Source organism: Hemicordylus capensis, chromosome 1 (genome assembly GCF_027244095.1).
Source record: "Hemicordylus capensis ecotype Gifberg chromosome 1, rHemCap1.1.pri, whole genome shotgun sequence".
Lineage (NCBI taxonomy): Eukaryota > Metazoa > Chordata > Lepidosauria > Squamata > Cordylidae > Hemicordylus > Hemicordylus capensis.
The window spans coordinates 33,961,019-33,977,663 of NC_069657.1; the positions used below are offsets into that span (position 1 = coordinate 33,961,019).

Consider the following 16,645-nt stretch of genomic DNA (forward strand, 5'->3'; position numbering starts at 1 on the left):
GCCCCACTGAAACTCCAGCCAAATGCTATATCTACAGATACCGGTATTGTCAGACTATACAGGATTACCAGCTAGCACTCCCATCACACAGGGAACGGGCCTTCACCACCACTACATTTAATGTGGCTATAAACAAGCCTGGTTTAGAAGATGGTAGAGATGGCTTGACATAGAATGTTCCCAATAGACCAAAACAGAAGCGTTGTTGCTTGGACCCAGCCCCATAGCGGTGAGAGACTGATGGTAGCCTATTATGATGCCAGGTATAGAGTGGAAAAGATCTAACACTGCATAGACTAATTGTCAGGGATGAAACTGGGTTTAAGGACAGTACGGGAATACATATGGCTTTTGTGTGGGATTTTAACACCAAGGTTGAGTATTTTAGGAGGAATATTAGCTGCAATGACATAACTTTAAGTTTTAAAATCACAGAACAACACAGTATTGTGAGAAGGTATAGAGACAGTCAACACCATTAGATAAATTACTCCCAGGGCTAAGTACAACAGGGAGGCAGATGGTTGAAAGGTCATCCAGTGACCCTGAGTTCCTTTATTTGAGCTGCTTAGGAGGACTAAACTGAAGTTGCTGTGTGAGCACATGGGTCCTCCCAAAGTCTTTGTTTATGCTGCCTCCATGAAGTAGACCTTATATTCAAATACACAGTATAATACAGGAAAATAAATATATTTGCATTTAAAGAGGTGCTCTTGCCACACAAATTTGATTAAATGCTTCTTGAGATCAAAGGCAGGGGTGACATTTTAAAACTTCAAATGCATTGTCGGGAGATGCGCATAACCTGGCGATCGAAAAAGCATTTTGAGACATCACTAAATCGGCCCATAATAGCTTCCATCTTGGCTCGTCAGTGGACCAGTCAACAATGGGTTGATTTCAAGTTTTCACAAAGCACACTTTCCTCAACAATTGTGGCATATCCACTAGTCTAGCCATGAGCATGTGCCTTGGAAAATGGCGAGGCGGCTGTCAGGACCAACAGGGAAGATTTTCTGTTTTGGATGGAGACCGTACTTTCAGACAGATTGGATTCACTTCACAGCAGCTCCCTCTCTGGGCATTTCCAGAAGAGCTGCCTTCCATCTGAAAATGGAAGCTCTTGTGCTTGCTTACTCTCTGTCCAGATTACAGGGCTTCCTTTTGTGCTACATGTTAGCAATGGCAAACTACTGTAAATGGGTTGTTTAGACTGCTGACTCCCTCCACACACCATTATGCAGCAGCACCCGTGATGAAAGTCACACCTTTGGAGACGACTTTAAAAGCAGTCTGACTTTCATCCCGGATTTCCCACAAATGGTAGCACTGCGTCATTGCGTGTGGAGGAAGTCAGCAATCTGAACAGCCCATTTAGGATACATTTAAAATGATTAATATGCAGCACAAAAGGGAGCGCCAGAGATGTTCTCATCTGGACAGAAAGTAAGAACAGCTTCCACTTTCAAAGGGAATGTCCCTTCGTCTGGAAATGCCCTTTAGCAAAGTAGTAGCTTGTTTTGGTTCTAGGTGCACCACAAGGCGGCCTTTTCATGGGGTGGGGTGAGGAGGTTGCCTCAGGTGGCAGAATAATGGGGCATCAGCAGGGCAGCAAGTTGTTCCCCTCACTGCCATCAGAGCAGCTCATCAGAATCAATCGGACTCTTGTAAGCTTTACAAGAAGTGCCTCCCCTCCTCTGTGTGCGAGAGGCACACAGACTCTAGAAGGCTGCTGGCAACCTCCCCTCCTCCCCATGATACTTCCAAAGCTTGCTGGGCCGGTTTTGAAAGTGGACTGGCCCCTACCAGGGTTGTGGGGCAAGGCAGCATTTGGTGCCTTGCTGCAGGCATCATAATACCTCGGGCCACCCCCTGATGTATCCCAGTACTGCAAAGGATGGCCCTTGCAGGCTGATTCTCAAATTACATTGGGCTCCGGGTTTTCTCATTTCCGCCCCATCATTTAGCTTTTGTTCTGATCATGTCAGTGGTGTGTGCCAGCACCCACAAGGTTAAGCGGCTATGACTTCGGCGAGCAGAACTGCTGCTCAATATACCTAAAGCACGAGTTCCCAAACCTGGGTTGGAAGAAGCTGAACTACAACTCTCATCAGCCCCAGCCACAGAGGCCACTGTGGCTGAGGGATGATGGGAGTTGTAGTCCAACAACAGCTGGGGACCCAGATTTGAGACCCCCCTGGCCAAATGGATCATGACAAGTGGCTGCTGCCAAATTCTGTGAGTTGTCTCTCTGTTCTCCAAAACAGGCAAGGGATGGGGGTGGGGAGAGTAACCAATTAGTCCAATGCAACCTGCAAATCAGCACAATGGGTACATCATGTGATGTTAGGAGACTTTTTGCACTGCGACAAAAAATTAGGAATGTGCACGAACCTGTTCGGAGGCCCATTTATTGGGTTTTTTTTTTAAGTTTGAGGCTGGGGGTGCCGCTTTAAGGGCAGGGGAGGGTGCACTTAGCCCTCCCGCCGCTTTTCCCCCGCCGGCGCTTGTTGCTGTTAAAAGCCTTCGGAGCAGCAGCGTACCTCCCTGCCGCCCCTTCCCCCCTCCTTGGCTGGAAGTGGCCGGAAGTACCAGGTGTATATGCACCCGTCGCGCACACGCACACGCCCTCCCCTGCCCTTAAAGCGGCACCCCCGCCGCCTTTGAATGGCCCCGCCGTGGTTCTGTGCACATCCCTACTAAAGATACAAGCTGCAGACAATGTGCTGAGCTGTAGAGCAAACAAGAGTTCCTCTTCACACATCCAGGCCGTCTAGGTTGAGTTTTGTGCTGCGTGTGCCACATTTTATGCACACAGAGCGAGAGATGCAGTTGACCAGCCCTGCAGAAGCAGATGCCCCATTTAAATGGCAACAACTCACAAACTGTAGGCCATGTTACACCCAAGGCATTTTCCCATAGCTCCGGCTCTCTCTCATTTCAATGCACAACTATTTTGTACCCGGGTCACTGGCTTTACGGCCACATCATTTGCTCATGCATTGAGGTTCTAATGATTCAGGTTCTTCCAAGGGAGACCTTGGTTTGGAATATTCTGTTTACTGTGGCAAATGAGAAAATGCCCTAGAGGAAGGCTGCGCCTGTTGTCTCATCACCGTTCAGATCAGCACTTGAGTTTCAGTGTGCTTCTGCTACTGGTGGAGCTCAGATTTCTGCAAGAAGAAACATTCGAATGAGACGGATGCAATGGAGCAGTCCTGTGATTATAAAGCATCTGGCTCTTTGATAATGGCCACTGGTGTCTCTTCGCTGTCCACTGGCTTATAAATAAAGTGAAAATTTGGCTTGGGCTCTTTGTTCAGGAGGTGTGATTTGATACGGTGAGGGAGGGCATCATCATCCAGCTGAAGGATCTGGTCATCCATGTAAAGGAACAGTCCAAAGTTCAGAGGCTCTGAGACTTCAAACTTATCAGCGCACTGCTGAGTCAGCTGGTGAGTGGTTGAATCAGTCCGGTAGGCCAGTGTCCTTGTTTGGGTGTCAGCCTCCATAAAGGAGATTGTGATGAAATCCTGGGGGGAAAGGAGCACAGATTATTATTAATATCTATTATGAATGACAACAGGATTTCTCAAACTTGGGTCTCCAGATGTTGTTGGACCACAACGATGGGAGTACACCTGGTTGTTCACGGGGTGTGTGGCAGGATGCTCGACTGGTTGGCTGGTGGCCTGATCCAGCAGGGCCCTTCTTGTGTTCTCCCACAACATCTGGGGACTCAACAGTTGAGAATCCCTGGATTATAACTTTGATACACTTTTATGAAAGGCAGTATATAAATATAACTAATAAATAAAGAATAGAAAATAAAGATGATTATTGGAGGGAGTCCTGTAGGCCATCTAATCCATCCCCCTACTGCTGTGATTCCACACATGCTCCCTTGAAGTAAAGCTGGAGAATTTAAAGTGACGGAGGGTGATGTGATTATGAGCAATGGGGATTAGCAGTTGAGAGGCGAACAGAACACCCCAGGTGAGGGAACCATTTCACAGACACACAGACACACTCACACACATGCAGCTCAAGGACTGGGAACTACTCCAACATGATGCCGAATAGAGGAAACCCAGAGCAAGAACATCCCCAATCAATCAATGATAAGACAAGACAAGACAGACACCAGCAAGAGCCACTGGAGGGATGCTACAGGGGGTGTGCACAAAACCGGCTTGCACAGCACATGTTCAGTTTTGTGCACACCCAAACCCCTCCCCTGGATTTGGCTCGAGGTCGAGCCGGTCTGGGGTTTGAAAAGTAAAAACAAACAAGAAAACTCACCACCGGGCCTGTGGTAATTTTGCCGCCTCCAGAGGGTGCTGCCATGGCTACAGGGGGTTCTGTGAAGCTTCTCCCCCCTGCCAGCCTCCCTCTGGTGCTTTTCCAGCCCATTTTCAGGTCCTTCTGGCCCTCTCTGTGCTTGCGGCAGCCATCTGGATGACCTGGGCATGCAAATAGCCTGTGCGCATGTGTAGCAACCTTCAAAATGTCCGCCACGAGCCGGGAGAGGCCTGGAAAGGCCTGGAAATCGGCCTAACCAGCCCAGAAAAGACTGGGGGGAGGCCAGCAAGGGGAGCTGGAAGCTTCAGATACACTCCCCCTGTGGCTATGGCAGCACCACCCGGAGGCAGAAAAACTACCATGGGCCTGGCGGTGAGTTTAATTTAAAAATCATCATCATCATCATCAGCAGCAGCAGCAGCATCCCCGAGTGAGGCACTACCTTGGCGTGGTTGTGGGGCTTGTGTGCTCTGAGGAAGGTGAGAGCTATGCCAGAGGTCCAACCATACTGGACAGGTCTCAGCAGAGGAGCCAGACAAAGAGTGCCTCTCCCATCAACAATATGGTGAGACGTAACTTTAATAAATCTATACTGGATCGGTCGTCACCCGGGTCAACAAGGACCGCGCCAGGTGCTATAGTCCCTGGACATTTGGTGGCAAGTGGGCAACAGGACTCAGGATCTTCAGTTGAGCAACCAGGGCTGAAGACAGCAAAGTTACTGGAAGAAATGTCGCTTAACCGGAAAAAATATACAAAAAATGCCAACAAGGAAATAATGATCTGCTATTACAAGTCTAGTCCAACTAGAAGAGGTTATTTAAAAAGAATGTACCAAATTTGGAAAGAGAAGCATCCAGACACAGAAATAACAGAACAAAGGCTAGCAGACCAGAGAAGATTCATAATAAGAAATAAAGTATTCACAGGAGTTGAGTTGGAAGAACTGCAAAGAGCAACACAGGCTCAAGATATGGAAGAAGAATTACCACCAACTGAAGCAGTTGCTCGGGCGCAGGTGAAGGAGGTGTTGGAAATAGAGGATACCACTGTTGCTGAACTGTTTCAAAATCAAAACCAGGCAACCACCCCTTTGCCTTCACCTCAAAAACCCAAATGCCGTTTAACAGAAAAGCAACAAGAACTAAAGCAAAAAATAACTGAGCACATGAACCAAACAACCACCAGGGTTCGCCTTCCAGCTCTAAAAACAGTTGCCAAAAAACAACTTGCTCAGGTATTAAAAGATGTCAATACTGCACTTGCAGAAATAACAACCAAGAATTTGCAAGAAACAAACCAACTAATGTACAGTGCAGCAACAATAACAACACAAGAGCTTGGATATAAGATCAATGGACCTGTAAAAATAGAAAGTAGTACATCACCTAAATGGAAGATTAGACTAGAAAATAAAATCTCCAGGCTTAGATCAGATGCTAGTAAATTGAAAGATATGAAAGACAAGAAGCTGAAGAATGAAAACACCAAACAGTATCTGATCCAAAAATACCACCTAGATTCAAGGAAAATGAGAGAAGTCCTGGAAATAATAAAGCAGCAAATAACAGCAGTGTCAAAGAAGATTAGCAGATATGAAGCCAGAACTACACAACACAGGCAGAATCTCCAATTCCAGTCGAATCAGAGACGTTTCTACCAAAGCATAGAAGGAGAAACTGCAAGAAACGTAGAAACACCAAATAAAGAAGAAACAGTGCAATTCTGGGGGAAATTATGGGACAATCCAATAGATTATAATAAAAAAGCAGTCTGGATGAAAGAAGTCAAAAAATGTAACCAACAAATGCACGATCTAATAATAAGACCAGAATTAATAAGTGAAAGAGCAAAGAAAATTAAAAATTGGACTGCTCCAGGCGACGATGAACTGCATGGCTTTTGACTTAAACACCTAACAAGCCTTCATAAACAACTATCAAAACAGTTCAATCACATTTTGCAAGGAGATGATATTGAACAATGGCTAACAACTGGGAAAACTCATCTCATCATGAAAGACCCAGCAAAAGGTGCAGTTCCAAGTAATTATAGACCGATAACCTGTCTGCCAACCATGTTCAAATTATTAACTGGAATAATAGCAGATGAAGTGATGCAACACTTATTAACTAACAAAAAGCTCCCAGTTGAACAGAAAGGAAATTGCCCGAACACCAGAGGCACAAAAGACCAGCTGCTGATTGACAAAAGAAAAACCAGTCTAAGTGTTGCATGGATTGACTACAAGAAAGCCTTCAATTCATTGCCTCACACATGGATACTAAAATGTTTAGAAACAACTGGTGTTAGCAAAAACATTCAGATATTTATTAAAAAAGCAATGAGCATGTGGAGTACACAGTTAACAATCAATGGCGAGACACTTGGACAGGTTAGCATTAGAAGAGGCATTTTCCAAGGGGACTCACTATCCCCTCTGTTGTTTGTAATCGCCATGACCCCACTTTCACAAATACTAAACAAAACAGGCCTCGGATACCAAACATCTAAAACAACAAGTAAAAATCAACCATCTGCTGTACATGGACGATCTGAAGTTGTATGGAAAGTCCCAGTCAGAAATTGAATCACTGCTAAACACTGTCCGTATATTCAGTAGCGAAATAGCAATGGAGTTTGGACTAGACAAGTGTGCTGCATTAATAATGAACAGAGGAAAAATAACAAAAACAGAAGGAATAGAACTGCCCAATGGAAGCAACATCAAGAACCTGGAAGAGAAAGAACCTTACAAATACTTGGGCATTCTCCAGGCTGATAACTTCGCACACACTGAAGTTAAAAGAAAAATTGGAAGTGAATACATCAGGAGAGTTAGAAAAATCCTCAAGTCCAAACTCAAAGGCGGGAACACCATACAAGCCATAAACACCTGGGCTATACCTGTTATCAGATACACTGCAGGAATAATAGACTGGACCCAGGCAGAGCTAGAGATGCTAGATCGTAAGACCAGGAAAATCATGACCATCAATCATGCTCTGCACCCCCGCAGTGATGTCGATAGGCTATACCTCCCTCGCAGCTCAGGTGGAAGAAGAATGCTGCAAGTCCATCAAACAGTAGAGGAGGAGAAAAGAGGCCTTGAAGAATATATCAAGGACAGTGAAGAAGATGCACTTCAAATGGTCAATAACGTGAAACTATTCAACACCAATGAAACAAAGCAGGCCTACAAGAAAGAACAAGTCAAGAACCGAGCAGAAAAATGGAAATATAAGCCCCTGCATGGTCAATATTTGCACAATATAAGTGGAAAATCAGACATCACCAAGACCTGGCAATGGCTTAAGAATGGTTACTTGACGAAAGAAACAGAGGGTTTAATACTGGCTGTGCAAGAACAGGCACTCAGAACAAATGCAATAAGAGCAAAAGTAGAAAAATTCACAACAAACAGCAAGTGCCACCTTTGTAAAGAAGCAGATGAAACAGTGGACCACCTAATCAGCTGTTGCAAAAAGATCGCACAGACTGACTACAAACAAAGGCATGACAAGGTAGCAGGGATGATACACTGGAACATCTGCAAAATTACAAGCTACCTGTAGCCAAAAATTGGTGGGACCATAAAATTGAAAAAGTTGAAGAAAATGAAGATGTAAAAATATTATGGGACTTCCGACTACAAACAGACAAACATCTGCCACACAATACACCGGATATAACTGTAGTCGAGAAGAAAGAAAAACAAGTCAAAATAATCGACGTGCGTTTAGACCATACTGGCAATCTAGCATGAAATAGTGCGTTTAGACCATGCTGGCAATCTTACAAACTCATTACCCATTAGGAAAGGGGTGCGACAAGGGGTGTATTAGCCCCTTACTTATTTAACCTTTATATTAATGATTTGATAAAGCGTTTGCAGACATCTGACACTCATCCACCAAAACCAGTCAACAAGAAAATCCCAATCCTGATGTATGCTGACAATGCAGTAATTTTATCTCAAACCAGGGTTGGGCTTAAAAGAGCGTTAGATGCCTTAGCACTATACTGCAGAGAGGAGCATCTACAGATCAATTATGACAAATCTAAAATTATGTGCTTCACCAATAAAGTAAAAAAAATTGTATGGATGCTAGATGGACATCAACTAGAACAGGTAAATCAAATAAAATATTTGGGGGTAATTTTTCAACAAAATGCTGGGAAATCAGCACATATAAGTATGGTCACAGAGTCGGCAAAACGTAGCACAGCAGCAATTTAAAGATTTTTTAGAATTCAGGGTGCAGGCTTCATTCCAGCTGCTTTAAAGCTCTATACTGCAAAGGTCATTCCTCAATTATTGTATGGTATTCAATTAGGTCCATACTCAAGGTTTGACATTCTGGAAAGAAGCCAATCAGGGTTCTTGAGGAACTTATTTGGCACTCCAAAATGTACAGCGAATGTGACTTTAAGGACAGAGGCTGGCTTTATAAAAATTGAATCTCGGGCCTGGCTTCTAATTATCTATTTTTGGTTGAAAATACATCTGCGACCAGTTGGTTTAATTCCTGAGTTTCACTCAGCTAGTCCCCAGTCACTATGGTGTGCTACAGTAAGTAATAAACTCACCTTTCTAGGCTTAGATCCAGCTCAATTGCTGGAACTGGGTCTAGCGAATGCGAAAAGAGTAGTGAGACAACGCCTTGTTGATACTGAGATCCAAGAAAACTGGGCTGTACTTCCAGAGTTTTATAGAGTAATAAGAACTAAGATGGACCTTTCCCCCACAAAATATCTGTCGACAATCACTTTCTCTAAGTTTCGATGGAAATTTACGAGAGTAAGGGCTAACTCCTTTCCATCTGCACTTCTAGCTGGGAGGTTTCAGGGTGTGCCTTTAGAAGAACGACATTGTAGTTGTGGGTCAGGAGATACAGAAACTGTTGCACACATTCTTCTCCACTGTAAATTCCATTTATATCCTAGGGAACGACTTATTGCTTCTTTAATAAATTAAACTGGCAGATCAATCTGATGATAATCTTGTAAAACATCTGCTCTCAGATAAAGATGCTTCAATCTCTATTTATGTAGCTAAGTTTAGTTATATTGCTTTTAAGAGGTATAATGGGATATCATCCTAAATAAAATTACAATTACAATTACAATCGACATAGCAATACCAGGGGATAGCAGAATAGAAGAAAAAGAAATAGAAAAAAATCACCAAATACAAAGATCTACAATTGAAATTGAAAGGCTGTGGCAGAAAAAGACCCAAATAATCCCAGTGGTCATTGGTGCCCTGGGTGCAGTTCCAAAAGACCTTGAAGAGCACCTCAACACCATAGGGACCACAGAGATCACCATCAGCCAATTACAAAAAGCAGCTTTGCTGGGAACAGTCTATATTCTGCGATGATATCTATAACAATTGACAATAAAATTCAGCCATCCCAGGTCCTTGGGAAGGACTCGATGTCTGTATAAAACAAACCAGTCAATAACACCTGTCTGTGTAAACAAGAAATAATAATAATAATAGGAACCCTGGACCAGCTCCAATCCGGCCCGGGGGGTTCTGCTCAAGCCAAACTGGGCCCAGTCCAGTTTGATGGCAAACTGGCTTGACCTCGGATGCTGTGCTGGGGATGGATAGGGCCAGTTGCTCTCCCCCGTTTAAATAAAGAGAATCACCACTTTTTAAAAAGGTGCCTCTTTGCCCATTTAGCAGGGAAAATAGATGGCTATCCAGCCTCTGCTTGAAGTCCCCCAGCGAAAGGGAAAGCCTACCACCTCTAGATGTCAATCCATTGTCAAACTTTTCTTACTGTTAAGAAGTTCCTAATGTTAAACCAAAACCCACTCTCCTGTCAGTCTTGTCCTCTGGGGCAGCAGCAAACAAGTCTCTGCTCTCTTCTATGTAACAGCACTTCAGGCAGTTGAAGAATACTGCCATGTCCACCTACTCTCCCTGTCTTCTCTTCATATACTCAATGCCTTCAACTTTAGTTCCTCAGCTGTTGCTGAACTACAATTCCCATCATCCCCAGTGTAAATTGTGACTGGGGATGATGGAAGTTGTAATTCAACGACAACAAGGTCTATCGGCGGAGAGCTGGTCTTGTGCTGGGAAAGAGGAAAGGAGATGGGGAGGGAAATGATGTAGCACCAATGAATCAAGACCAAAGAAAGTGGGTCATGGGGGTGGGGGTATGAATTTCCAAAGGTGCTGATGAACTTTCATTAGTTGATTTATTCAATATTGCCCGACGTCAGTCAGGGCTAGACTGGGGGCACTGAGAGGGCAGTGGAATGTATGTGAGGAGGGCGCTGGGTTTTGAGCAGATTGGGTAATTAAGGGTGGGATTCGGGGCGCAGGGGCACCCCCGCAGGTGGGGTGCACCAGGAATATGCCCTGTTGTCCTGTAGGCCTGTCCGAGCCTGCCTGATGTGTTTCAAGCATGAAATGCTCTTCTTCAGAGGCAACTTAACTAAATAACATCACTCACAATACCCTTTGCTTACTTGTCCCTTTGGGGATAACACCCCACATCACCAGGAATACTGAATAAATCAACAAATGAAAAATCATCAGCATCTTTGAAAACTTCCCCACCCCTTTCTTCAGTCTGGTCTTGTGGTAGCAAGCATGAATTGTCCTCTTTGCTAAGCAGGGACCACCATGGTTTGCATTTGGATGGGAGACTACATCTGAGGGCTTTAAGATATTCCCCTTAGGGGATGGAGCCGCTCTGGGAAGAGCATCTGCCCTCCCTGGCATCTCCAAGATAGGGCTGAGAGAGTCTCCCGCCTGGAGAAGCTGCTGCCAGTCTGTGTAGACAATACTGAGCTAGATGGACCAATGGTCTGACTTTGAATAAGGCAGCTTCCTATGTTCCCAACAACAGCAACAATGGGATAAGCCAAGGTTGCCTACCTCTGTCTTAGGGACATATAGCTGCCAAATTTCAAAACTTGTGAAGGCACCCTCGAGAAGTGAAGGCATTACAAGAATGGCTTGGAATACATCAGAAAAGCAAAGCTACAGAATAACCTAATTACTGCCAGTGAGATATTTTAGGTGCAAACATGCAAGTCATTGGGAGTGACTCATGCTTTTTCCTCTGCTGCTTGTTTGCAATGTCCAAAGAGCAGTTCAACATGTGAGTCGAGAAACTCCTCGCAGGCATTTCTAAGGGTCAAACTGTTTGTTAGTTTAAGCATGAGATTGGGGAAATAATGCTCTTTATTTATTCAGTAAATATCAGCCCAATCAGATGCCTGCTGATAGGGGGAGGGGGTGGGATTAACCCTTTGCCTGAGCCATGGTCCTGATTCAGATCACCTCCATTACCACAACCCTGGTAGCTGCTGTTTGTTCGGGGCAGGGTGGGGAAGGCTCACATTGGTGGGAGGTCCCAATCAACCTGCTATTTACTGAATTTAAAAAACGAGCAAACCACCACATGCTTAAACGATTTAAAGAAAACAGTACAGTTCATGGTTTTTTAAAATGTGATAAAATGTTCTTTGCTGCCACCTTGTGGTAGAAGATCAAGATGGCTTAAATTGTATTTAAGCTTGGAACTGCTTTGCAAGGGAGACCAAAAAAGCCCTTGAGCCATTCTAGTGCTTTTTGTGCCTTGTGTGAATGTTGTTGATGTGGGTTAGACCATGGAAGACAAGTTGTATGCATATCTTAGCTAGCATGGTAGCAAAATTTACAATGTGAAATCACTTAAAGCATGAGTGTATCTATGTTTTGTGGTTAGAGTTGTTTTACACATGACACAGCACTGTGATTATATAGTGATGTGTGTGCTTTGATTTTTGCTCTTCTAGTGTACCTTGAAGCAAGATGTGCCAGGTCCAAATGGCCAAATGTAGGTGGAACTCATGCATCTCAAGGCAGCTAGGATGCACAAGTTGCACTTTATACCGAAACAGGAGCACATATACTTGTAATTATGGATGTGCATGAACCGTGGCTTGAAGCGCGGTTTGAGCACTTTGAGAGAAATTAAAAAGGGAACTTTAAGAAAATGGCGAGCAGGTGCTTACCTGCTCTCTGCCACCCATTCCAGATTCCTGCTGGGGTGGTGCATGTCCCCAAAAGCCCAATGTGCCATCAGCACTCACATGGCATCCGAGCATGCACCATTTGCGTAGTCAGCATGGTGTTGCTGACCACGCAAATGGTGCCTGCTATGTGGTGCCTGCCTACTCTGACTGGCAGCAGCTCTCCGAGGTTTAAGAGCGGGGTATTTCCCAGCCCTATTGCACTTTGGACCTTCTGTATTCAAAGCAGGTGTTCTACCAATGAGTTACAGCCTCTCTGTAAAGCACCGTTATCGGTCATAAGACTGACTGAACGAGTCTGTTACCTTGAAGCCAAACGCAACACAATTCTACCTCTCGTTTCTGTCGGCTGATCCTGGGGAGGGAGTGGAAGCAATGTCAAGTGGCAGTGAATGAGGACAAACAAACTGAAGCGACTTCCAGGCAAGATGGAGGTGCTCCGAGTGGGAAATATGGATGCTCTGGGTGAGGGAATGCTGCTTGTTTTGGATGGGATTTCACTCCCCTTCAAAGAATAAGTGCACAGCTTTGGGTGCTCCTGGACCCAGCAATTTCCCTGGCTGCCCAAGTGACTGCTGTGATCAGGAGAGCCCTTTACCAGCTTCTGCTAGTGTGTCAGCGGCATGGCTACTCATGTGCTGATTACAGCCAGAAGAGACGTCTGTGATGTGCCTGCCTGAGAAAATGGGCCAGAAGCTTCCCTTGGTACAGAAAGCTGCCACTGGGTTACTAGTGGAGGCAAATGGAGAGGAGCAGATCACACCTCCTCTGTGCCAGCTCCAGCCATAGCCCTGTCCAGCCATGATGCAAATTGGGGACACAGCACTAGAATACAGTGTTCTCTAGAGCAGGGATTCTCAACGTGTGGGTCCACAGATGTAATTGGACTTCAACTCCCATAATTCCCAACCAAAGGCCACTGGGGTTGGGGATTATGGGAGTTGAAGTCCAGTAACATCTGGGGACCCACACGTTGAGAATCCCTGCTCTAGAGAATGTGCTTCAATGAACACACACACACACCCACACCCACACACACCCTCCACACTTACACTGTTTGTCTGCAGAGACAAATGCTGTACTTGTGGAGAGATCCCCCTTGTGGTCAGAATGCTGGGTTCACGCCCCAGTTTTCCACATCATGGGGGAAATCTCTCTATCAAACCACTTTCAACTCTCTCACTTGGTTCACACATCACAGCAAGTGATGCTTTGGCTGTTTGTGCCTGAGCCTTAAGCTTGTGCACACCCTCTCCCTCCTCCCCTTGTGGCTTGGGCTATTTCCCTACGGCAATACAGTGCAGGAGATTCAATGCGTTTGTGCCAGGTCCAAGTATGATATTACGTTCCAAGTGTGACTTTCCCATATGTTGGAGGGGAGAAGTTTAGTTCACCCTAGTTATTGCAGAGCAAGTGTGTGTGAGAAGAGCAAGACCATTAAAGAATATCTTGAGACAGACATTTAAGGGTCAAAAGCAAGGAAGGTTTAATGGGGAAGTTCCATACTTGGATAGAAAAGCCTGTGTCCCTGAGCTTTCTCTTTTCATAGTGCAGAGCAGAGAGGGAGAGAAAGAAGTCACATGTCTCATGGAGAATGCATGCGAAACAAGGAGCAAGGAGAAAGTGAGAGACCTCTGAGAGTATCAGTCTATCACTGTGTGGAAATGCTGTTGTCATCTGTCCAGCCACTAGGTGCACTAGCATTTGCTAGTAGTGATCCTAATTCAGGGCTGCTCAACTTCGGTCCTCCTGCAGATGTTGGCCTACAACTCCCATAATCCCTGGCAATTGGTCACTGTGGCTGGGGATTATGGGAATTGTAGTCCAAAAACAGCTGGGGGACCAAAGTTGAGCAGATTATGGAAGTTGTAGGCCAACATCTGTAGGAATGGCTGAATTCTCATGAAAACCAATCAGAGAAATCCAGAGCAAAGGGAGGGATAACAAAAGGGGGGATGAAGAGGAAGACCCTTCCTCACTATCAATACTCCAAATGTCCCTAGCGGTCACTAGGATTGAAGGTGCAGACTGATGATGCAACTGGGGCGGTGTCTCATCTCCAACACCATTCACATGCTGCTCCTAGCTTCCACGCTACTTTCAGTAACAAAGCCAGGTCCCTCTGTTCACACACCTGGCATGAATCTTCCATGATTTTTGCAGCTCTACCTGCTGGCCAGCTCTTGCATTCTGGGAAGAACCCACCCTTTCCCCAGTTGCCAGAAAATTAGTAATGAAAAGGAGGTCACCTTAAGTGGCACAGTGGGGAAATGCTTGACTAACAAGCAGAAGGTTGCCGGTTTGAATCCCCGCTGGTAATATATTGGGCAGCAGCGATATAGGAAGATGTTGAAAGGCATCACCTCATATCAAACCCCTCCTGTATTCTACCAAAGAAAATAACGGGGCTCTGTGGGTGCCAGGAGTCGAAATAGACTTGACGGCACACTTTATCTTTACTTCTTATGGGAGCCTGCAGAAGTATGTGTACAGCAAGTGAGCTCTTGTTTGGAATATCCCTCATTTTATTGCATTATTCCCTTCCTCGGCTCCTGGTTTGCCTACCCCATAATCTGCTGTTTCACCCAAAGCAGACAAACTAAAGTTTGTGCAAACCAGAGCAGGAAATGATGGTTTAAAACATCAGAGACCTTGGAGGGGAGATTGCTTTATCTATCCCAGAAGTGAACAGGTGATTAATTAATATTGTCTGGAGACATGGAGTTGAAGTTCTGAATAAAGTGTTTATCAGGGAGATAGATAAGCCTACATGCCTGGCGGCTAGCTGCATACAGGAAGAGGGGAAGAGAGAAAGTCCCTCTCTCCAGGTGAGAGAATGAAACCTGAGACAGTCTAAGAAAAGAGAAATCCAGGTAGAGAAAGCATGGTCAGAGAGGGAATGCCTTTACTGGCTGTCTCTACCTCTAATGACCCCAGTGGTCAATAGGGTTGTGGTGCTAAGAGTCGATGCCATCAGGAGCTGCATCTCCAACACAAACATGATTTCCAGTTCTGCTTTGGAGACAAATGATGGCTTGCTTAAACCAGGAAACAAGGGAGGAATCATAACATAAGAGAGAAAGGCCATGATTTGCTGTTACACTTATGAACCAGCTTGCTGAATTTGCCTATCTCCCATCCAATATCTTTGTGTATTTTGTGAAGAATATAGAAAACCAGTACCCTTTGTTCCAATTCCAGTAAAAACTCATTGGTATTTTTAGAATTATATCCTAAACATAAACCCTCATCTAATATTTCCAAGATCATAGTACGTATTCGATTAGTGGGATCTCCAAGATTATATTTGTATAATTACATTATAAATATAATTACATTACAAATACAATTCTGGAGATCCCACCAGTCGAATATGTACTATGATCTTGGATATATTAGATGAGGTTTACATATGGGATATATTTCTAAAAATACTTAAGCATTTTTACTGGAATCGGAACAAAGGGTATCGGTTTTCTATATTCTTCCCAAAATACACCAAAACATTTTGCTTGTACCTAGTAGACCTTTGGTATCAGGGTGTGGCTTGATTTTTGCACCAATTGCTATATATCTGGAATCATTTCTGAAGGTATTTGTTAGCAACATACCAATTTATCTTAGAGACACTATGGATTTTCTTAATCCCATCCAATATCTACAGCCATCTGCTGAACTGGATAATTATCATTCATTCCACTGAACAGCTTGAGGGTAGGGAGACTTTCAGCAGACATGGCTTTATAGTCTAGACAATGATCCCCATTTCACAACACTCAAGGACAAGAGAGAGTTTACATGACGAAAGACCTTTCTCCCTGCTTTATGTATCTTCTCACCTGCACAGACGACCGGGATGCCCGAGCCTTGTTCAGAGTTCTCCGTCTTTCCCAGCGATGGATGGAATCTTGAACTTCACTGCTCAGCTGCCGGGTGACAGTGATCTTGTCGTAGCTCTTGATCAGCTCTACTGCTCCATAGGTAGTGATTAAGTAATATGAACCTATGAAAAGGTAGGAGACGTCAACAAACTGTCCTTGATTCTATACCATGTTATGCAACACAAGGGTGCTTCATCTCCTTATCACATGTTTCCATGTTACATGTTTCCATGTAACTTTGCTAACTGAGCAAAGAGACACCTTTTAAAGTGGTGATTCTCTTGTATTTAGCAGGGGGAGAGCAACTGGCCCTAGCTAACCCTAGCACAGCACCCCTCCAGTGTTTGTTGCTGGTATCTGCCTTATGCTTCTTTTAGATTGTGAGCCCTTTGGGGACAGGGGGCCATTTTATTTATGTA

The 16,645-nt window shown here is 44.6% G+C and overlaps 1 protein-coding gene across 1 annotated transcript in view; it reads right to left on the minus strand.

The window, feature by feature from the left end:
* Positions 1-521: 521 nt before the first annotated feature.
* RIN3 (Ras and Rab interactor 3) overlaps positions 522-16,645 on the minus strand; it is a 132,296-nt gene continuing 116,172 nt past the window's right edge. Inside the window, exons 9-10 of the mRNA XM_053269651.1 lie at positions 16,185-16,348; positions 522-3,533 (exon numbers count right to left, since the gene is read on the minus strand). Of these exons, the coding sequence (XP_053125626.1) occupies positions 3,225-3,533; positions 16,185-16,348 (473 nt within the window). The 3' untranslated portion in view covers positions 522-3,224. The remainder of the gene's footprint in view (positions 3,534-16,184; positions 16,349-16,645) is intronic.